The sequence below is a fragment of the Chlamydotis macqueenii genome, chromosome 6 (genome assembly GCF_036417535.1).
Source record: "Chlamydotis macqueenii isolate bChlMac1 chromosome 6, bChlMac1.mat, whole genome shotgun sequence".
In the NCBI taxonomy this organism is placed as follows: domain Eukaryota; kingdom Metazoa; phylum Chordata; class Aves; order Otidiformes; family Otididae; genus Chlamydotis; species Chlamydotis macqueenii.
Window position 1 is genome coordinate 9,090,202 of NC_141561.1, and position 23,677 is coordinate 9,113,878.

Here is a 23,677-nt window from a genome sequence, read left to right on the forward strand (position 1 = left end):
AAACCAGGCTGGAGGAGGCGTATCTGAACCACGTCCCCTGTGTGCAGACTAACCACTGCGTGAGCCGCCTCTGCCTGTGGTCTCCAGCTGAGGACCCTGCTCTGTGCTCTGTCTCCTCCTGCAGCTGGTTGTGACCCACAGCAGGAGCCCTTGAAGTCCGTGTCCCGTTGGGAGTGTGGGCAGTGGTCTCCGGGGTGGGCAGATCTCTGGTGCAGCACATCTTGTGGTTTCAGTGGGCAGGGAGAGAATGTCTGCTGGAGGCAGGGAGAAGACACCTCTTCCTGGACATGTGGGTGCTTGTGGCAGCTGGTGCGTGTAGCCACCACGGTTGTCCTCTTCTTGAGCAGCATTTGAAAGGTCAGCAGTGATTGCTGTGTGCGTAGGCGCGGTGAACAGTGGTCTGAGGATATTCAGTAGAGGAGAGCTAAGAATTCAGCTGTTGGGCGTATCAGCTGAGGATATTTTATGTGTGATAGCAGAGCAATTTAGCACCTGTTTCAAAAATGTGTTGGTTTCCTCCCCTCCACCCCCCCATCCCTCCCCGGTATGTGAGGAATTTTAATGTAAAAAGGCCACCTCTAGGAGTATTCAATAACTGAGTTTCTTTGTGATTCTTTTGCCCCTCAGGGCTGCAATATTGGGTTGCAGCCTAAGTTTTGCCTTTGATCCACATTACAAACCTGAGTTCTATTTTACATCAGTATCTTAAATGATGCTGAAGAAGGCATCCGGTATTCACATGGGATTCCAGCTGAAATTAATAAAAGATTTGACCACATGATGCAGTTAAATATTTAACTTCCATCTGAATCTTGATGCATGAGTGCTTAGCAGAGCCACAGCACAGTTGCTGGAAGCTGCCTGACTGGCCTGTAGTTGTAGAGCAAGAGCTGATTCTTTTTCTCCCCTAGTTCTTCTCTTTGCAGTTTATTGGAGCAGAAGGTAGAAATCAAGCTGTATCCTATTTTCATGTATCATCTCGTTTGTTTATTCTTGCATGGGCCTTGCTGGAATTCTGGAGAAAACGTGTGACCCAAAGAAAGAAACAAATGCCTTATTGCTGAACTTTCTACAGAAATAGAATAATGGGAGCAAGTAGGGAAAATCAGTCAAATACTATAGCCAGGGATGTGAAAGCTGTGTATGAATTGCATTGCAGACGGTGGTCCTCTGGGCAGGGTAGAGGATGCTTAGGAGAGCACCACACCTCCTCACCTGGCATCTTGGCTGGCTCTCCTGCAACGCGTGTGAAAGTACGAGAGAGGAGGGGGAGGAACCAGGGAATTGTCATTCACTCCGGTTTTGTGTCAGTGTGTCGTTATGGCATGGCCAGGACATACAGGACTTAGCATCTGGGAAGTCACCCTGGTGTGGCTGAGTGAGGGTGAAGAGTCATTAGAAAGTACTTCAAGAATAATGGAAGGAAAAATGAGGAAAAAGTCAATCTGTATCTCAGAGAGAAGGAAGAGCTAATAATTAAAGGCTGAAGTGTTGATTGTCTGTTTTGTTCCAGCGTTCAGAAGCAAGGTTAGCTGTGATCTGATGGCTAGCACATTTAACATCATCAACAGACGAGTAAGAACTTAGCTTAAGATAATGAAATAAAAGGATAGAACTGCTCTCCTGGCCCTGATAAAAATTGCTGTAGGGAAGTAGCTGAGGTAGTGTGTTTGTGATTATTTGTTATCTTTGAAGACATATGGAAGATAAACAAGATCTATAAAACTGAAAAGAGCAAATAGTGATTTTCCCCAAAAAGAGACCGAACAGGAGATTCTGGGAAATTTTAGTGGAGAAAGGGAGGGAGGTGATTGATTTTTCTTTTTCTTTTTCCTTTTTTTTTTCCTGGGTTTTTTTTTTTTTTTTGAGGAGAGTTCAACTTTAACTGCTTGAAAGTGCCTAGAAGATAACAAGACAGTAGGTAACTGCCAACATCCGTCTGTGAAGTTCAAATTATATCACATCAGTCTAATTTCTCTCTGTAACTGTACAAAAAGCATGGTGAGTAGATAAGAAGTGGCAGCTGTGGTACGTCTGTCTTCCAGTGGAGCCACTGTTTTCCATGGCTTTGTCATTGGGGAGCTGAGGAAATATGGTCTAACTGGGACCAGTTTAAGTAAAAGCAGATTGCAGTTCTGTGCTTAGAGTGAATGCTGGCAAATAAATAGTTCATTGTCAAAAAAAAGGTGGATTCGTGGTTGACAGGGCTCTGACCAGAGACCAGTGATATTCAACATTTTCCTTAATGATTTAGGTAATAGGTAATTTGGCAACACTGGGTTGCCAGCAGCCCTGGGGACAAAGTTAGAATTGAAAGCTATATGAACACATTGGAGAAGTGATTTGAATATGTAGGTTATAACTCAATAGCTACAAAGGAAAGCTCTTACAGTTAGTTGGGAATAAATCTAGTGAACAAATACACAATAAACAGTGTATTACAGACTAGTATTGTAGAAAAAGATATGGGGATTACAGCAGGTCACAAATTGAACACAGGAAAATAACGTCCTACTGTTCAGGAAAGAAAAAGTTTCCGTGTTTAAGCATGTGTTTTCTGTAGGACGTGTGAGATCTTGAAACTGTTACTTTGGTTAAGAAAGAATGGAGTTTCCTTAATCGTAACAGGAGAAGGCTGGGGATGTAAGTCCTCAAATATGTAAAAAGTTCCTGGGAATAGTAAAATGATAAACCTTTTTGTTTTATATGCTCTTGTGATAGAAGTAATAGGATTAACTTGTAGCCAAGGAGATTTAGGTTTGAATGAAGAGGAACCTTTCTAACTCTAAAGATAGTTAAAAACTGACATAAATTTCTTAAAAAGCTTGTAGAGTTTCCACCCTTGGACACTGTTTGTAACCAGATTAAGCCAGTATCTTCTGTATGCTTTCGGGGCAGCTCGTTCTGTCTTGAGGTGAGAGTGTGGCTGGTTCTCAATCAGATTTTTCTATCATTTTTGCATCAAGTGTTGGTATTTTGGATACTTAATCTCATACTGCTTAGTATTACAGTCCCCTACTCTGTTTCAATGCAGAGGATAATCTAATAACAGAGAAGTCTATTTCTGCACATCTTTGAGACTTAACAAATTTGCTTTTCCTTATTGATTGCAAAACCTGTTTAAGTTGCGTGAAGTATGATCAGAATGTTGATCAGCTCTTCTGCATTAGCAAACAGGGTTGTAAGATTCCAGTTTCTTTACTACACCGAGCTCTCTTCCTGCAATAGCATGTCCTGGTTTCAGCAGGGATAGAGTTAATTTTCTTCTCAGTAGCCGGTGTGTTTTGGATTTTGTGTGTGAAGAATGTTGATAGAAACATTCTGATGATATGAGTTGTTGTTAATGAGACCAAGGACACTGTCTGGCTTTCCAAGTCTCGTTAAGGTCTCGTTAACGTGCAGATGCGGGAAGCTGGGCGAAAGACAGACAGAATAATTGATCCAAACTGGCCAAAGAGAGTATTCCATGCCATAAACATCATGCTCAGTATATAAGTGGGGGTTGCCCATGGGAGGGGGCATCATTTTCTGGTATTCCTTTTCTTTTTGGACATTCTTGTCAGGTATCCGTTTGGGCACCCTTGGCATTCTTTTCTTCTCTCTTGCTTGCTGGCATTGTTCCCTCTACCTTGCTAGCTTGCTCTTCCCCCTTTGCTTGCTGCTCGGTATTGTTCCTGTGATCGCTGCTCAGGACAGGCTGCGTCAGTCATTCGGACATCGGGTGGTGAGAAATTGTACATTGTTCACTTTGTATATTTTGTATATATTAATATCCTTATATCCTGTTAGCTTTGTAGTTTTTAGTATTTTTAGTAAACTGTTTTTATCTCAACCCACAAGTTTTCCTTTCTTCCCAATTTCTCTCTCCTGTCCCACTGGGTAGGGGGAGGGTGAATAAGAAACTGTGTGGTGATCCGGGCTAAACCACCACAGGCATGTTAGAGAAATACATGTTAAGCTAAATCTGATACAGCATGGAGAAAAAACACATCACGATTGCGAAAATTAGGTAAATAGGAGGAAAACTGAATTAAAGCTAATATTCTATAACAACAGTTCTTCAATTTCTTGGTGTCTGTCCTGAAAAGCAACATAATTTGCTACATTGGTAGAACATTTGTATTTGTGAATTATGATAAATTGTTTTTAAATGGCCCTTATTTTTTATTACTAGCAAATATTTGGTTAAAGTAAAATGAAATTGCACATGAAAAGTCCACTGAAGAGTGTCAAGTTCCAGGCATTTTTTAATTTTTTTTTTTTTTTTAAAAAAAAAGTGGTTTTTGTCAGTGTGCACACAGCAATTTAAGACTCAGAATTAACTGCATGCTGATTTAATTAGACAAGTAATAATCTGTCAGTGTTAGGAAGTTAACGATAACTTGTAAACTACTACTAAAACACTGTGGACAGAGCAATCTACACTCAAACCACTTTATTCCATAAATACATTTTAAGAAATATAATGCAACACTTTGCTGTGTGATAAAAATCCTTGAGAAGGTGTAAAAGAAGTAAATGTGTTATCATTAATATGGAATAAAATGGATAGCCTTGCTAGAAACAGTCGTGCTGTACAAAGTATTAGAATGTCTTTATTTCATCTTTGTAGTTCAGAGTTCCAGTCACCAGAAGGGTAATTGCTCAAGGAGCTCTGTGGTCGGGTTAGCTACAGTGGCCACCATGGGAAGACTGGAGAATTTTAGTGTTACATTTTACAGCTAATGGTTGTCTAATAGAGATTCATTCAGGTAGGAGCTATGCCAGAAGTGTGAATGGAAATGTAAAAGGATCTGCTTGGGAATACTGGAAAATGTAAGTTCTCCTGGATAAGAAGAGTGGTAGGCTCCTGAGTGCAAGCCCTGTTAGATCAGCTCTACCGGAACAACGCATGTGCACGGAAAACAGTCTTCTGTAGGAAAACCTGTCAGTTAATAACTGAAATGGATGATGAGAGAGTTAAAATTTCTCCTCTCAAAGCAAATACTTAGCTGCCTGACTAACTTTATCTGCTTCCTAAATAATGATTGAGAAGCATCTGCTAACAGAAGGAACTCAGTAGCATTTAGTTACATATATCTGAGCTGTCAGGTACCACTGACCTAATTCAAACAACGACAAAAAAAATAAAAGCTGAGAAAAAATAAGACACATCTAGTAAAGAATAAAGTTCTTAATAGACCCTTATAAGTTCATAACCCCAAATTAATATGCAATTAGTCATATAGCTTGCAATTGTATGTAAACCAGCAGAAGACCGGAGATCTGTAGGTGTCCCGTTTTATATCAGTAGTGCTGTGCTTGTAAGCCGTGCTGCTGTTGCTGATTATCATTCTTAATAATTGAAAGAGAGAAGAAGGAATGATCGTCTTTTTAACAAGTACTAATTTTTAGGGTCACATTTAATCTCATTCCCAAAGCATTCCCATGTAATCCACGTATGTTTGTGCTCATTTAATATAAGCTGGAATGGAACTGCTGTGTAGTAAGGTCACTCTGCAGACTCTGACAATACATTTAGTTGTTTAATGGCAAGCTGAGGTCTATGTGTGAAACAGATGCCTGAAATGGCTCTATATGTTTATCAGTATAGAAGTACTCTGTACCACCGAGGACCATGAAATTTTGTTACTGAATTAAGATGCAGACTTTGAGAGAGTGCTGAACTGGTAACACCACTCAGTCTCAGGCCACAGAACCAGATTAGTAACAGATTCTTTAATGACTTTGCAAAATTGATGATAAATTTCTGTAAGGGAAGAGGAGCTTTCAGGCAACTTGATGATCAAGATACAGACCAAACAGAAATGGCTGTTCTCACTCTTGAGTATGTGGCCTATTATGTATCTCTTATAACAAATAAATAACATTTTAAAAGAGGATATAGATACTAAAAATGGACATAGCTCAATAGAGTCCAGAAAGTTAGAAAACAGTAGAGCAACTGAGAATCTGGCCAGTGGATTATCATAAAATAGCCACTGCTTACTTGGAAATCTAAGAAGCTTAATTTGATTAAAGTCCCATTATTATTTTTAGAAGGACACAAATGTGAATTTTACTAGGTAGTTCCTCACATTAAAGGTGCTTAGATATTTTTATAATCCCCACTACTGAAATTTTAAAAAAGACTTGATCTGTTTTTACTCATAATCACGTTAGGCTTAATCATTCAATTCTGCCCATTGAATTACAAGGAAGATTAATGAAATGTCAAATAAGTAGTTATATTATGAAATTTGCTCCACTTGAGTATGTGAGAGGAATATAAGCATTTTCCATCAGGTATTTGATGTAAAAATCACCTTAATTTCTTAATGGTTTGATTATGAGGGCTTTAGCGTGTGTGGAAAGGGTAAGGGTGACAATTTCAAAGGGCTCACGTGTCAGATTTACAGAGATATTTGAATGCCGAAAAGTGCAGATAAGCACCAAAGATGACCTTTAAGAATCATGCTAGAGGTATGCATCTCATTGACTTATTGGCTTCTCATTGACTTACTGGCATCATTCATCTGACGCTGAAATGCATCCATCTTTAGAAAGTTTAGAATTCTGTTCCCCACGTATGTTTTATGTGGAAGAGGCTTTGAAAATTATGTCAAATATGACCATGAGAAAACCCTGGTGTTACTGTTGTCCCTGCAGGAGAGCTCCAACAGAATAATCTGTTGAAGTTATGAGCTGTCCCCATGGGTTTACTGGCTACTTGGTTCATCTCCATGAACAAATAACCCTTTAGTGCAAATAACTAAAAATCTCCAGTTATCACTTCTTTTATGTGTGTATATATATATGAGAACTACTGTGAGCATATACGTCAACAATAGTGCATATTTAAATTTACTACTTGTTTCTGGATACGAATCACACATTAATGAACTAACCGAAGTGTTACAGAGATCAATAAAAAGATTTTCATCACAGATATAAGTTTTCTGTAGCCATATCTTTTTGGATACATTCACATCAGAGGTAGCAGTGATTAACAGGAGCAGGCAGTAAACTGTTTTTATCAATACCTAGATTTGAAAGACCTAGAGTGGGGATAGATTTCCCTAACAGAGGATTTCTTCTGTCAAGAATTTTTTCCTTTCAAATTTTCTTTGTCAGATGGTCTGCTAAAATCTGCATCTAGATTATTTGCTTCAAAATACAATCTGGAACGTTTTCGTTGGGTTTCACAAATGTAATTGAATTCAGTCCTCATAGAGTGGCTGCTGAGCTTGTTGATCTTTGCTATAGCAAACCCCACCAGAACCTTTACTTATTTCTTGAACTGTATTCCTTTTCTAATTAATATGGGATTGGCAGAGGTTTATGTACAGTTTAACATTTCTATTTATATAAGTTTCATCCAAAATTCACAGTTCATAGGCAGAGCTTTTTAAATAAAATAGTTCTGGTCACTAGCATGGAAGTCCTTCTGAAAATCACATTTAGAATCACGTTCAACTCAGTATATAAAATGATAAATAAAATTAAGCATGCTTACTGTAAAAACATTGCAAAAAGAGTGTTCAGTGTAATAAAAAGTAGAAAGATCTAGTTTGTTTATCAAACTAATTTTTTATTTAGCAGGAGTCACTAGCTTTCTCAGAAACATTTTTGGGATCAGAATAGCAGCTCAGAAAATGTGCAAGTGATCTGTCAAAGTTTTGAAAATTGACTTGTAGCCCGTGCAACAGTGTTAACAGAGCAACTCTGGCTTAGTCCTTAACTGGGTGTAGTGAAGCTGGATCATGGAAATGTTTAATCTCTGTATGAGAAAATGTGTCATGTTTTTAATACTTGCTGAGATGATGACTGATGTGAAAGACTTTGTGTGCACTTTCTGCAGCTTTAACTCAGAGCTGCATAGAAAAATATTTTTAAAGTGTAATCACTGATGCAGCTTTGTACTTGAGATAGCAACCTGAGATTGCATCTCGTAGGAAAAGATGTCCTGCAACAGCTTGAAACCAGTACTTTTCACTGTTCACTTGCCTAGCAACCACCATGAAATGCAGTCCATTCGTAAGCATGATGCACTACCTTGTAAATATTGTTTGCACAGATTATCAGAACAGGGCTTTAGTAAAATACTTGGAACTGATGTCTCTGGGTGGAAATAGGGAAGCCAGTGAGTTGACAGATGGGGAAATCTATAAATATGATCAACAAAATTATGAAAAGTTGGAAGAGAGGGGAAGATCTACAACAAAATTAATTCTCAGGGGAGCCATATTAATACAAGCAATACCATCTGTACTGTCAGTTTTGCAGAAATGTCTGACACGCATACTTTTGGTATGTTCTGTACCAACCAACAGAGGTGAATAAAGTATAAATAGGTGGGTTTTTTATTCTGCTGAACTTATTCTTGAAGTTGGAGTTGCCTTTCTCTGCTTTGACGAGACAGTGGGTAAAGATGATGAATGACATAGTTGCCAGTGCCCTTTTAAATGTCTTTGCAAAAGCACAGTGTCAAACAGGGAGCAGACTGTACTGCATTTTATCAGATGTGTTAACACAAGAGGAACCAAAGCTGTGTTACATGGAGGTAATGGAAGGAAGATATGGGGCAGTAATGAAGAAAATTTGCTTCAGAGATTCCAGAAGAAACGGACTTCTAAGTAGTCACTGCTATGTATATCAGTAATGGTGATCTCATGAGAGTACTAAAAAGCAACAAAAAACATATTTTGCCATACCTTAACAAGAGCTAATATATGTCATGCAATTTAACAAATGGTTGGATGTGTTCTGTGACTGTACAATCAGAGCAGAAGATAGATTTTTGGAAAGTATTTAACATCAAGAACAACAGAACACCACCACTCTACCAGTTGCTTCCTCAAAGAACAAAAAAAAAAAAAAAAAAAGCTAAATAAGGCAGTGAAGTATCAAGCTAGCTCCTTTATAATTGGAATCTGGAATTTCCAACTTCTTCATTGAAGCAGGGACAAGTAACCATGGAAAGCCTTTGTCTTTCTAGTAATATAGATTTACTTAGCCTGAAGGAAAGGGTTCAGCCTGACCCAGGTCATCTCTTAAAAAAATGCTAAGGCAGAGCTGCCTTTCACTAGAAACACCATTGTGGCAGCGTAATTGAATCCACCATGCAAGTGAATATAAATGGGAATGGTTGGCACTACTTTGACTTTTAAGAAGTAATGCATAATCCTGTAATGAAAAATTTTGTTCCATAGGAAATACCCAAAGACAAAAAGATCTGTGTGTTTTTGAAACATTTTAACTGTGCTGTCTTGCAATTATCTTCTTGTAGCTCTTTGTATGGCAGGGGTATCTCCCGTCTATGTTATGCATGAGGAATCCATCCCTTCTTTCTCAGAAGAAGCACTGGCTGTATTCCTGCCTCCGTGATCAAAGAAACATTGGCTGACTGTCTCTTCTCTGAGTAGGCCAACGGGGCAGTCAGGAAAGCAAGTAAATCTGCTGGCATTTACATCTCTCAACAGTGTTGAAAAGAGTGTTGAATAAGTGAATTCCTGCTAAACGAGAGTGAGCGGTTACTTTGGTACAGACAGAATGAAAGATCTTTTAAAATACATACATAGACAGAGTTGAAATACCTTGAAGTAGATGGCAAAGACCAGACCTTTATGTAACTGTCCCAGAGAAATGTTTAAGCACATCTTTGCAAATCTGTCTTTGTTGCACATCATGCTTTAAACTAAGCTTCAGTCTCATGCTCTGAGGAGCACTGATAGTGTGTCAGACCTAGCAGATCAAATGGTTGGGTCCACTTTTTAGAGAAATATTAAGATATATCCCTTTATTCAATTTTTGTGTTCTTTTTAAGTAAGGACAAGTGTTTTGGGGTTTTTGAGCATGAAAGGTTGTTAGCCTGGGGTCCTAGGCAATAAATTAATGTTTCAGTGAAGGCAGTCAACCACCTGCACAAATTTAACCTTTAAAATTCTATTTATTGTCTGCAAATATAACACCAGATTAGAAGTTTCCTGGAGAGTTTAGTTTGGTGTGAGCTATTCATCACTTTGTTATAGCTTTTTTGAGATCACCGGAGGAAGTAGTCCCTTGTACTAAAAGAATAGCTCTGTTACCATGACCTTTTAATCACTTCATCATGAAGAGGTCTTTTGCTGCAAGTCTACTTCATGTTATCCCTGCCAGAGGAACTATAAAATCATAAAATGTCTACAACAGAGCCGAATACAGACATTTGATACAATAAGAGAAAATTAGTGAAGATAGGCCTAGTTGACTGCAAGCAGCATTGTGGCTTGCTGATGGGAAGTGCTGGAATGGATAACTAACTGTGAGCTCAATTGTCGGAAGCTGCATATAAAGGTGATATTTTGCTCAGTTTTGTAATAAGGTAGTGGAATAGAAAGGGAACAATATAAGCCAGCTAGCAGGACCAGCAGCACCAAAGAAATCATAGAGGTAAGGGAGATGAATAGGGCATGACCAAAATGGAAGTTTAAAACTCAGGGTGAAATTCAGCTCTAGTGATACTTGTGGAAATTACTTCTATGGACAAGACTTTCTTTTCATGCTGTCTTAACATAGGTATAGTTTATTGAAAATACTGGAGTTCACACTGCAGTGCAGAACCAGTCTAAGAAGGGGAGACATCTAAATCACAGCATTTAAATAATTTGAAGAGTTTAAACAAGGTTTCTAGAGAATGGTTTGGAGGGGTGGAGTCTTGGCCATGTTGGCTGCCTGAGTTACAAAGGTTCGATTGTTGGACTAGATGACCTTTAAAGGTCCTTCCATCTCAAACTATTGTATGATTGTAGTACAACAGCATTTAACAACATGGATTTCAAAAGCAGTTGGGGAAACCTATTCACAGCTCAACCTACAGGCAGATAAATACTCAAAGTCAAGACAGATAGTAATTTTCTCATAAAAACTGGGTAAAAGACTAAATAAGGAACTGAATACTGTTGGGGGAAAAAAAAAACCCAGTAGCATACAGAAAAGTCACTGGAGAGTCTAGCACCAAGAGATATGGTTAAAAGTGTCTGGGTATCACTCTGGGAGACTCCCAGAGAAGAGATGACTTATCACGTGTGAAACACCCACTGCATTCCTGCTTTTCCATGTGGTGTATATGTGCTAAGCGATGCTAACCAGTGTGTCCTGGTTTTGGCAGGGATGGAGTTAATTTTTCCTCTCAGTAGCTGGTATGTTTTGGATTTTGTGTGTGAAGAATGTTCATAAACACCCTGATGATACCAGTTGTTGTGAATGAGACCAAGGACACCGTCCTGCTTTCCAAGTCTCGCTAATTTGCAGATGCAGGAAGCTGGGAGAAAGACAGACAGCATAATTGATCCAAACTGGCCAAAGAGAGTATTCCATGCCATAAACGTCATGCTCAGTATCTAAGTGGGGGCAGGCGAGGGTGGGTATCTGCCTTCCTGGCATCCATCCTTCCTGCTTGTTTTTGCTGGCATCGTTCCCCCTACCTTGCTCGCTCCCTTTTGCTCCTTTGCTTGCTGCTCGGTTTTGTTTCCGTGATCGCTGCTCGGGACGGGCTGTATCGGTCATTGGGACATCGGGTGGTGAGAAAACACATATTGTTCACTTTGTATATTTTTAATATCCTTATATTCTGTTATTATTATAGTTTTCCCTTTTATTTTAGTAAATTGTCTTCATCTCAACCCACGAGTTCTCCTTCCTTCCCAATTCTCTCCCCCATCCCCCTGGGGAGGGGGAGAGTGAGCGAGAAACTGTGTGGTGATTTGGGCTAAACCATCACACCAGTGATGATGCTAAGCAAGGCAGTGAAAAGCAGGACGTTTGTGTATTCAAGTGTTGAACTGTCATATTCCTGAGAAAACCATTTGCCTTTTTCACTCACATCTTTTATCCTCCAAAAGAGGAAGGCTGTAAATACCAGTCTGCTCTACATAAATTTCCTTCGTCAGTCCCAGGAGCCTGTGTTTTCCAGCCACCATGCCCACGCACTGCCAATCTGCTTGCTGCTTTCCCTCCCAGCTCCCTGTTCTCGTTTGATCTAATTCTCTTCAGTTTCAGCCCTTTAAGGAACTCAGTTCTATTTTGTTCTGAACTTGTTCCGTCTTTTTATTATTTCTCTTTTTTCGTATGCTGATATTTTTAGCTCTGTCTTTTTGTCTTCCTCCTTCCATCCTGCATATCTGCTTGTTTATCCATCTGCTTCCCCCAGCCCAGTTTTCTTTTCCATTTTCTCTCTGCATTTCTTCAGACCCACAGGTTGTTTATCTCATTGCTTGTTCTTTCTCCAGCTCCACAGAGTCTTTTCATCTCCTCATGTCATTTGTCAGTGAAGAGCAGAGGAGCATCCAGCATCTGCTTTCTTACTGCTACTGGACTGAGTCACATTGTCTGGAGAAGAGAGAGGGAGATTGAGACTACAGTCTTTACTTCAAAATTGTTGCATTGTATGCCTTGATTTTCTTTTGTATCCTCGTCATTTCAGAACATCTTCAGTTTAGTTTTGTGCTCAGAAACTGAACATTTTATTTTATATGAAATGTGATTTTAGAAAATGTTTTCTTAACAACTTTTTTTTTACCCGTTTGTTTGCACATGGTGTTTCACCTGAATCAGCTTATGTACATTTTTGTAAGTATCACCACATGTAGAAGTATCTCTCTTCAAAACAAGGTGGTATTTTTTTCTTCATTTGCCAATTTCCTCCTTAGCAATCTGTTTGAATAAGTACAATATGTGAGGAATGTGTTACCTTGTAAAAACTGAGACCAAAACCAAGTCTTGGCTCAATTCTTTCTTTCACAGTGTCCCAAAGAGCAAACTAAGTTAAACCATCACAAAAGACTCTCAGGAGACTTGATGCAGCTCTGCCTTCAAGAGTCAGTGATTTAAAATATATTTTGGTTTCAATTAACAGTTTTCAGTATGCATGGAGACACTCAATCCAAGTTTCCCATAAAGGTTGTCTCTTGTATGGGATTCGTGTTATACTGGAAGGATCCTGTGAAGAGATCAGACTGATGAAAGTATCAGGCAGTATTAAAGTACTTAAGTACGTATTTTTCTAATACATATTTAGTATCCTCAGTTGCAATGACCAGAAGCAGGCACTCTCAGCAGCCTTATATTTCTATGGAGATAAAGTTCTGGTTGTGTTGTCAGAATTTATTATCTTCTGTTGCCCCTTACATTAGTCCAGATCAAAATAAGCATGCGTATTGTGAAGCTGCCTGTAAATCAGTTTAGGAAAAGACAAGTTTCTGTAAATCCCAAAATATTTGTAAAGTCAAAATTTTAATCATACTGAATATGAGTGTGAGCATACACTTGAGAATGATGCGCATGTAGGCATGCATCGATATAAAAAATACGCATGTTATGTTTGAGGTTTGAGACTTACCCGCATTGCCGTCATGTAACAGTGATTTCAGTGAAGTCATACCTGGTTTTTAGTGCTGAAGGTGAATAAGCCAGAAAAAAATTCATATAAATTTTTGTCGTAAGTCATCTCATACAAGACTCAAGGAACATTTTACGTGATAGTGTAACTAATAGAATTTCAAATGACAGTGATATACGAGGCTTTCAGAAGTAGCAATGCAGAACATTCTTTTTTGAATAATTCACTCATCTGAAGTTATTATATATTCAAAAATGATTGAGTTGCATATCCAAATATAGGATGGTCTATCTCAGCTCTTGGTGTAGGAGAAGAAAAAGAAGTTTCTGCAGTTGTTCTGAACTGTGGCTTGTATCACATTACTGTTCGTTAGATGAACTGAGTTTAATTGATTGTGAATTAATTAACATTCTGCAGTGGATGTATTTCTCTTGAGATAATTAATCTTATTGAAAAATTATATGCGGGACAGTTGAAGCTTTAGCAGATTTTCTAGAGGTGCTTTTTTTGTTTAGGCTTCCTTGACAGCCTTTTTTCTTATAGATAAATTACGTGTCTAGAAATGTCTTGCCTTTATATTTATTTTGTTTTGGCAGCATATAGTTGTCATGACTGGCTATATTTCATACCTCAAAGTATTAATGCTAACCATAAATTGTTATCAATGATATGCAGTGGTTCTTATCAATCATGACAAGTAATTGATGTTGATTGAAACAAATAAATATGCTTTGCAAAGTTATAACCTTGTCATTTAACTTCAGTGCTGCAAAGACATCAAGCTATCTCAGATTAAACCTTTGCAATTAGATACAGAGCTTTCAGAAACAAGATATTCTACCTATAAAAGCCAAAGATTGTGCAGAAATACGTAAGAGATTTAGACATCAGTATTGGGAAAATGTACCTCTACTTTTTTTGCTTCCAGAATCAAGTAGAAACAGTAGAATTCAAGGATGTGTGGAAATTCATACGCTCATTATTATGAAGTCTGGTTGGTTGTTTCTCATGGTTTACTCTGAAATTCACTGAAGGACACATTGGAAATCTCCGTTTGTGTATCATGCTGTTTAAAATGAAAAGTCCCATAAACTTTGTTTCAGATGTAGGAGGTCAGGCACGATGATCGTAGCAGTCCTTTCTAGCTGTTTGAACTATGAGTTAATGTGTCATTAGCTGCAGGTTAAAATTAAGGTAAGATGAAACAATTTACTGGATTGTGGTGCAAATCCGCAATTAATGAAGGAGATAAATTCTGTGCTTCTCTCTACCCCAGATATAATCCATATTAAATCAATCATTAACTCATGTGATAAAACTCTTGCTGAATCCAGGACCAGGTAAATAACAGCCAGGCACTACACCTCCTAAGAACAAAAGGCGCCACTTCACTGAAGCACGGTGTGAACCATTTCTGCAGTATATCCTTATGTGAGTTGAGCTTTGGTATCCATACACAATCTGAGGCTTTGCTGTATTTGTTGCCATGGCATAATATCAACAGAATTCCAATCTTTAATCAATATTATTTTCATAAATACGCGGAGTCGGTCCTTTATTGATCTAGTGTGTCTTTTGTTCAAACTCTTCATTTGTAATATGTGTTACATAGTGGTTCAATGTTTCTGTGGCTCAGAGGTTGATGCTGCAGAGCTCTCTTCACTTTTTATGCTCTCAAGCAGCCAATTACATGAAACCCAAACATGGCCATGCCATATTTAGTTGTTTAATCCCCTTTAGAAGCAGTTCGTATGCTGGAGAACACGTGGAGTCAGACTGGACAGGCAAAGGAGGAACTTTTGAAGTGAATGGTAATGGAGTTTTAAAGGAAGGTAGATTTCACCTAATACTGTTATTGATAACTTTAACATTATTAATTTATTTAGTACATAAATTACAAAGTGGATGGAGGATTCATCCAGCAGCTGTACTTTACCTTTGGCAGTAGTCATGCTGCTACTAATTTAATCTTATTACTCCATCACAGGTTTTACTAATGGGGGTGTCACACATCTCGTAATACAAAGGGAAGAGAAAAATAAATCATTTTTATTGTTTTGTGAAAGTTGTGGCTCAGCACATTCGATACTGATTTCATTCTCTTTGTACTGCTGTCCTGCCAAAGTCAGATGTCTTAAAGCTTATAAAAAGGAAATGAGGAATAGCCATTTGTTGTGTGAATCTTGATCCATTTTTTTTACCCATAGCAAGAAGTTGCTGCTTGGAATCCTGATGGCATAAGGCAGAGACTAACACCCTCCCACTGTAACTCATTTGCTTTCAGCAGACTACCACAACGGATGAAATCTGGCCACAAATAACCTGGTGCTCTCCAAATGTGTAGCAGAATAAAGAGTTTGTATATGACATTAATGCCCTACTCAAAGTCTTTTCTCATTTCTGTTGCTGGAAATCTGAATTACACCAATGTGCACTGAGCAAAACTGAAAGTAAAGTATCACTACCTAGAGGAGAAATAATTTGGGTAATAATTTTCATAATTTGTATAGCTAACATATATATACTTTGTATATTTTTTTATAATTTGTATAGGCTGTGATTTCCTATAGAAATTGAATTTGAATATACAGTAACTCGTCATACTGAAAATCAAGAATGCAATGGTTTGGCTGTCTCATTTCATGCTAGCTGAAAATTAAGTAACAAAAATCTGATTGCTACCATACAACAGAATATGTTATAGAGCCATCCAATCTTCTTTTAGTCTTAATTTGTATGTTGTTGCACTGTGTGTAGATACTAATTGTGGTCTGAAAATGCCACGGCTGGATCGACGCAGCGTCTTGCTTGAGAAGCTGTGCCAAAGCCCTGCATCACAGGATCATGCACAGCGAGCTTAGCGTTGCACTTCGTTGCCCTCCCAGTTAACTGCAGTTAAATTGTGGGGACTGAGTTGGACTGTGTGCATCTGTGGGATAGGCTTGCCCAAAGTCATCAGCACAGTTTCATATTGTCCGCTGTGTCATTTGCTTTGGATGCAGCTGTAGCAAGCATAGGGCATTAACATCAGTAATCCCTTCAGAAGGTCTCGGTAACCACCCTGTGCATCGACATTTCATGATGTTCCCTTCATATTCTATCCACTTGGTGTCTGGTACTTGCTTACTTTTTGTAGTTCGTGGCATGTTCTACAGGCTCAGTTTTTCTTCCAAGACACTTTTATCCCACAGGCAAGAGATAAAGCAACGTGTGTTTGCATTTCTCGGTCTAAATTGAATTTTGAAGGCTTTATTGAAGATTGGATCCTGGAGCAGTGAATGAGGTTTCATGTGCCATTGTGTGGGTGTACTTCCTTCCGTGAATGACAGATGAGTGATTGGTTAACTTTTATCTGTGCCTTGTAATCGCATTACCATGGCAAAGTCTTTTGGTTTGGTTTTGAACATAAGTAGATTTTTCAGTAATTCTTCAAATGCTTAATTCAGTTGTAGAAAAAAGGATGAAGGCGAAATCCTACTCATGTTGCTGTTCTCCAGGCTGTGTACCTAGGCCAGTAGTTCCTGGGTTCAGTTTTAGGTAGTCCTTTTTTTTTCAGCTGGGCTCAGGAATGTTTGTTTTTCGGGGACATTGTTGTTACAGATGTGATGGCCTGAAGAGATAAATGAGACAAAATCTGCGGGAAGAGGTAGTATCTTTTGTTAGACCAACTGATGTAGCTGGAAAAAATAGAAAAGCTTTCCAGCACACAGAACCTTTTCCAGGTCGGGTTCTCTTGGCTTTGAACTGCCTAATAACTGACTTGTGCATGTGAAGCAATAAAAGGAATTTCTTGGTCTTTCTTTTTTCATTAATAATACTGTTTGGGAGGCATCCGTATATTGCAGCAGGTAGCACTTCCCGCAGCTGAAGTAAATCATTCTGGTTTTAATTCTGATTCAGTCCTTTAATTCTTAGAATAATAATATAATCATTTTTCAGTCAGAGTAATAATCTCTTAAAATACTAGATCTTGTTTTCCATGTGATGGAAGTGTAAATTAACCCATAAAATAGCTGAAACTTCACTGATTAATCATAAAGATCTGTATGGTTTTGAAACTTATCTGAGAAATTGCCTCTCTTTCCAAGTCAATGTCTGTGTTTTGAGATAAGTGAGATGGGTGTAAGGGCATATTCTGCATTTTCAGTTATTTAATAATACTCTGCTGCATTTTTTTAATTGATGGGAAAGACATAGCTTTTACATAGTCTCTGTTACTTGCTAGGTAAAATGCAAACAAACAGGTATATACCGCAGGAATATTGTGTGTGAGACATGCACCCTATTTGACTGGTAAACTTCAGGATAACTGATCTTAAGTGTATTTCATATACTGTCACTTTTTATGGTTCTTGCTCAGACTGAGTGCTGTTATGCCCTGTGAGAAGTTGTCTTATTTGAATCTGAAACGGGAATTTACAGAGTAGCAGCACTGAGAACTGCAGAGACCAGTTCAGAGTATGGGTGTCTGCGTGGGTAGAAATGAAAATATAGGACAGTCTGTTCACTACCTTGCAAAAAGCTGTGCTAGCAAGGAGGGATCGTTATGGGTCTAAATAAATAACATGTGAAAGAATATAATGGGTTTATAATATAGGAAATGGATAAAGGATGCATCAAGGTGTTGGGCATGCCCGAGTATTTTGTGATTACACTGCGGCGAGATTCTACTGTCATTAGCTCTCCTCAATTTCCCTGGAGCTAAGGGCCCTCATCATCCTGTAGAAATACTGCTAGTGAGGTTTTCTTGGCAGCTTTTTAGCACAAACACTATTCTACTGAGGGGTGTTTTCCAGGCTACCCAAGGACAGCAAATTGAATATTTTCCAGAGTATATTACAGAATTAGTGGAGGGTATTTGGCTAAGTGTGTATTGCACATTGTTTTTCCTGCATCTTGCTGGGCTATGCATCGAGTTCCATGACAGTATTTCATTTTTAGAAACCTTACAAAGACAAAGACATTCCTTGAAAGCTAGAAAATAGAGGACGTATAAAACCCAGAACAATATGTCATCTAAAAGTTCAGATCATGATTGATAAGTGTGGTTTTCTTATTGTTGGCTATTAGCTGAATAATAGATTGTTATTTCAATAAGTTTTGACTGGAGCAATTTGTCTTGAAATACTTTTTTCACCTTTTTCTTTTGGGTTTTTTGTAATATAGTTCTGTAATGTTTTTTTTCATACACAAATGCAGCTAACTTTTTCAGTATTGAGCAGCATCACATAAAAGCCTGTCTTCAGTTTATAAACTGATGAAAGCCTGAATTCAGAAGAAATACTTAATGTGCAATGGTAGTTACGTACTGTATTCTGTGTCAAAAGAAAAATTAAATGATATTGAGGGGGAGGTATGCCATCTTTCTGATCTAAAAAGCCATTTTCTCAGTCCTTGAATGAGCATTGTGGGGAACGTTTTCCAGCTTACTGCAACAGAAGCAGCCAAGTTATTTACCTGTTAGAAAGGCCTGAACCCTGCAAACATACATGCCACTCGTGCAGGTAAGGCTTCTCACGCTGTCCCACCTTAACATGTATAGTTATTTTATTAAATTATGCAAGGCCGTTTTCCTTTCTTTATTTTCATCTTCTGATATGACAGTACAGAAATTACTGTAATGCTTTTAATATTTTAAAAGTCTTTGCTCTCCTACATGGCTTCACTTACTTAGAGACATTCCCTATGTCTATATTCATTAATTGATTCTCCTCTTTGTACCTAGAAGAGTCTTTTTTTCACTACAACCTTTCTCCCTTTTTCTTCAGTTTCACTGCTTAAGTATGTCTTTTTTTTTTTTTTTTTCTTTTTGTCAGCTAGAGTAATTTACTGTCCATGTTTAAATATTAGCCTTAGTTTAGTCTTTTGATACCACTCCAGTTAGAAGGCTTGGAGTACAAAAAAAATGTTTGAACACATTTTGATATAGAAATGATAGCAGTTTGGATTTGAATGGTGAAGACAACGACCAGCCTTCACTCTAAGTATACTGTGAGAGGCGACAATGCAGCCCAGGCTTTACCTGTGTGAGCTTTCAGTCTGTGTCTTTGCAAACTCCACCGTAAATTACCAGAGATTTTTCCGATTAGTCCACATCCCACAAAACGAGAGTTGCGGGGCAAGATCCCCCAAGCCTACGTATGCCTTTTCCAGAGGGGATGCGGCTGGTGGCAGCATGGAAGGTTTGATCCTGGTGTTTTGGGAGTCCCTGATGCTCCCTACGGTTAGCGTCAGGCTTGGTGCCCTCAGCTGGGCTCCTCTTGTGTGATGCTGGATGTGGTACATTAAGGATCAGGAGACACATGATCCTAGCCATTGATTTGTGTCTCTCTGCGAGCTACAGCTTCACCAAAATAGTGGAGATCCTAAAAAGGATCTCTGCGGGTAAGCCTTTATACAAAACTGAGAGAGCTTCCTGGGAATATGTCACTTACTATATAAGCCAGGCTTGGAAAAGAAAGATTTTTCTATGTTCTTTTTTTATTATTTGTTTTCATTTCAGTAATAACGGTGTTTCAGTATATGGCTGTTGCAAGCAAGAAGAATTAGGAAACTTCCTGCTTGTAATTTATTCATGGTATTCCTATTAAGGAATAAAACTAACATGAGTCATTTGAGAATAACGTTGGCATCCTGTCTGAAAGTGGCTTCATTATAATGTTGGTCTCCTCTGGTTGTGGAGCTTTTACAACAGTATTAATACTTTTAAGATAAAGATATTAATACTTCTACATGAACATTTAGATAGAAATTTTACCACAAGGCAAGAGGAGATTTTCCACATGACATACGAAATGTTTTTGTTCTTGTTGTAGCCTATTTTCTGTTAAAGCTGTGAAAATGACTTACTAATGTAGCATTTCTTGTTGAAATATATTCCGTCTAATAATTTGCATTTTAAATATTTCTGTTCTAAATACTTATCAGCCCTCTGCACATTATCTGTGATGTACTTTTCCCTTTTCCGGGAAGGACGCGAGACCCATTCTTCTTCCCAGTAACTGGCTGTATGAGACTGTCTCCTTTAACAGCTGCTGGCAAGTGGCCCTCTGGGTAGCCCCTGGCAATATAGGACCTGCACAGAAACCGCTATGATTTAACCATTTATGTCCCTTTGATCTGCTCTCTTTTACCTCTAGCAATATCAGGTTTATAAAAGGAGGCAGGAGCTTTGAAGCCAATGGTTTGTCCCATTGTCTTACCAGCAGTACTTGAACAACTATCATGATAGGCCCTCAGTTGTGTTATTGCCAAGTTAATTTTTGCCAGAAACCTCGCTGAACTTTAAACATTATGGTATGTGAGCAAGTAGTCTGCTTCTGCTATGTATATAATTAGATGTGTGTGTATATATAGTATAGAGACATGGTACTAGATATGTTTAATAGCAATTTAGAGAAAAATCAATGTAATTACTTAGAATGTTCTTCTTGGTGTCTTTGTACCTCCTACAGCAATCATAATATTATTATAATTTGCCTCTATTTCTGTCACACGGCACTTCTCAGAAGAGGCTGCTACCTTACATGACCAAACACTTCATCATAAGCTGCAACATAAAAAAAACGGAACAGTTTGGGGCATACTTGTTAATATACGTCTGATTCTTTTCACTGAAGCAACACTTTTTATGTTAATCCTAATAGACTTGGAAAATTGACGTGATTCTTGTCTAAAAGGGAAATCTTACAAAGGGAAATTCAGCTGTTGCACAGAGTACAGTTACTAATCTTAGAGCTTTGTGGGCTTCTTGCAGCATCAGCCAGCAAGGATTTAGGACACGCTAAATTCTTGGTGTGTCTTGACAGGGAACTAATAATGGAAACAGAGTCAGTGGAAGGATATTTCAGATGGTTCTGTTACTGAATGATCTCCAGACAAAATAACAGTCTCTGAAACCCCTCTCGTGTGCCATAGTGGCAAATTCCAATGGCTCTGTTCAAGCGTGATCCTCCTTTGTCTCTCCTCTTTGGAGGAGATACTGCAAGATTCCTGGTGCAGATAACATAACATAAACTAAAGAGTTCCCCACATACGTTTCTATATCAAGGTTTCGGCTTTACAGCTGTATCTCTTTCCATCTAACTGGAACCAGCCTGACACTGTCCAGAAATAAGTCCTCCATGTGCCAAGCAGAGATACTGTAACTCCGTAGACGTGAGGCTGCAGTAAGTCTAGTGGATATCCATCCCATGTTTCTTTCTGACAATAGTTTACATTAAAAAGAAGAGTTTCTCTTAGTACAGTAACAATTAGTCACAAATATATTTTATGTTGTAAGACCATGAAGTAATTTTAGTTCATAATAAAACTAATTAATACTGTGGAATTATGCTATTTTCTTAAAGCGAGACATAGTGGTAAAGAAATGAGCTACGTTAAAACCAGTCACCTGAGCCTGGAAACCAGCAAGATGTCTGTTATTCCCAATATGTATATGGATATAGACTAATGTTTGACTTTAGAGAAAACATGTAGTAGTTTGGTTTGATTTTAGCCCTTCGGTGCAGTGGTACATTACGTTATGCACCGTACTGTGCTGTTCCCCGCCGTGGATCTCCTGGGTCCGCATACATCAGGCCTTGATATTTTGCACTTAAATGACAGTTCTTTTGACTTCAACGAATAAAGACAGCAGCATAAGACTGTATGTTAGATTTGCTTTCCTCTCTGATCCAGAGAATCCTCATGTTTCTGAGACCAGAAGTCGCTGGTAATTTTCTGACGAATTAGGACGCTTTACTGACAAATAGCTCTTTGTTTTACCCGGAATGTTGCATACAAAAAAATCTCAGATAAAATTAATTTTCCCTTAATTACTAAGAAAGTTAGTCAAAATCAGACTGAAACACGTTTAAGGAAAGCCACACACACCAGACAGAGCCCCAGTAAGCATTCAGTTTTTCTGTTGTGCTCTGTGAGCCATAGCCCAGAAGGTCGTTCAGACTGAACATAGCAGGTGGTCAGGAAAATATCATATGACCCTGTATCTGTCAGCATTTCAAGTAAAATAACTGGGATGCCTGTACAATGATTATGACCATAACTTGATGCAGAAATACAGGAAGAAGTGTTTTATTTTCCTAATGTACGTTCTTGGGGTTTTTTTGTTCGGCATTGTTTTGTTTTTCAAAATGCTGCTATTAAACAGGAACAGAGATTTTTTTTGCTTGGGACTTTTTCTGTGCAGTTGTTGGACAGGTTAACTGTCTGGTTAAAGTAATAGATGAGTGTGTGTTTCCTTCGTACGGCATTCAAACCCTGCTTCAAATCAATTGGTTATAATTAATACAGTAAAATATTTCTTTCAGAAATAAAGATATCTATTTACAGGGGTTGAAAGACTGTGACTATCATAATGGTAGTCTGTATTTAAGCCTGTATTTGTTTTGTAATTCTTATGCTTTCTTTTTTTTTTCACAGGTTTTTCATTATTCTTATACAGCTTCATATGTGATTTATAACATACACACAAGGTAGGTCACATTGTTTTTTTCAATATGATGTCACTGTCAGTGCTTCTATGCCTATGGTGATGCCAGTGTGTTCAAGTAAAAATGTTTACGTTTTTTCAAGGGAAGTTTGGGAGTTAAACCCTCCAGAAGTAGAGGACTCAGTTTTACAGTATGCAGCCTGGGGCGTCCAAGGACAGCAACTGGTAAGCAAAGCCATTAAAAATGCTATGGTGGAAGTAGTTTAATAATGTATTTACTCCAGACAGACTGAAGTAAAAAAGAAAAAAATAAAAAGCCTTAAGATGACTTCTGTTACGTATTTCTGCATGATGCTAACATAGTCCTGTTATAGCTTTTAGGGGACCTATTTATGTATTTATTTTTATAGAAAACATGTAAACATATTTTTCCAGTCTAATCCCAATAAGCAAATTGTACAGTTGTTGAAAGAATCACATCTTCATCTAAATATGCACTGAAGTAATTTTCAGAATAACCATCTTTATGGCTACTGCTGTGAGAGAAGGAAAGTTGAAGGTGAAGAGAAGTTTTCAAGTGCAAAATCAATGAAAACTCTGGGCAAATGTAAAAGCTTAACATCCAAAAGTGGATGTGATGGATTCAATGAAAAGTGGTGTTTTCATTTCAGTATGAAAACTGCTGCCAGGGTTATTTGTGCTGCATTGAATTCATAATAATAAAGCTAGAAGTGCTGTGTTTCATATATTGTTTTCAACCAAAAGTTTTACCACTTTTTATGAATACAAATCATCCATTATTGTCATGACCAACCTCAATAGGAAAACAAAAAATATTGTGGTTTTAGGAACAGCAGTGATTTTAAACTGACTTGTGTTGGTAGTTG

General features: G+C 38.1%; 1 protein-coding gene across 1 annotated transcript in view; it reads left to right on the forward strand.

Annotated features, from left to right (window-relative positions):
- The window catches only part of DPP10 (dipeptidyl peptidase like 10), a 244,241-nt gene that overhangs the window by 144,197 nt on the left and 76,367 nt on the right, over window positions 1-23,677 (forward strand). Inside the window, exons 7-8 of the mRNA XM_086750569.1 lie at window positions 22,781-22,833; window positions 22,934-23,015. Of these exons, the coding sequence (XP_086606695.1) occupies window positions 22,781-22,833; window positions 22,934-23,015 (135 nt within the window). The remainder of the gene's footprint in view (window positions 1-22,780; window positions 22,834-22,933; window positions 23,016-23,677) is intronic.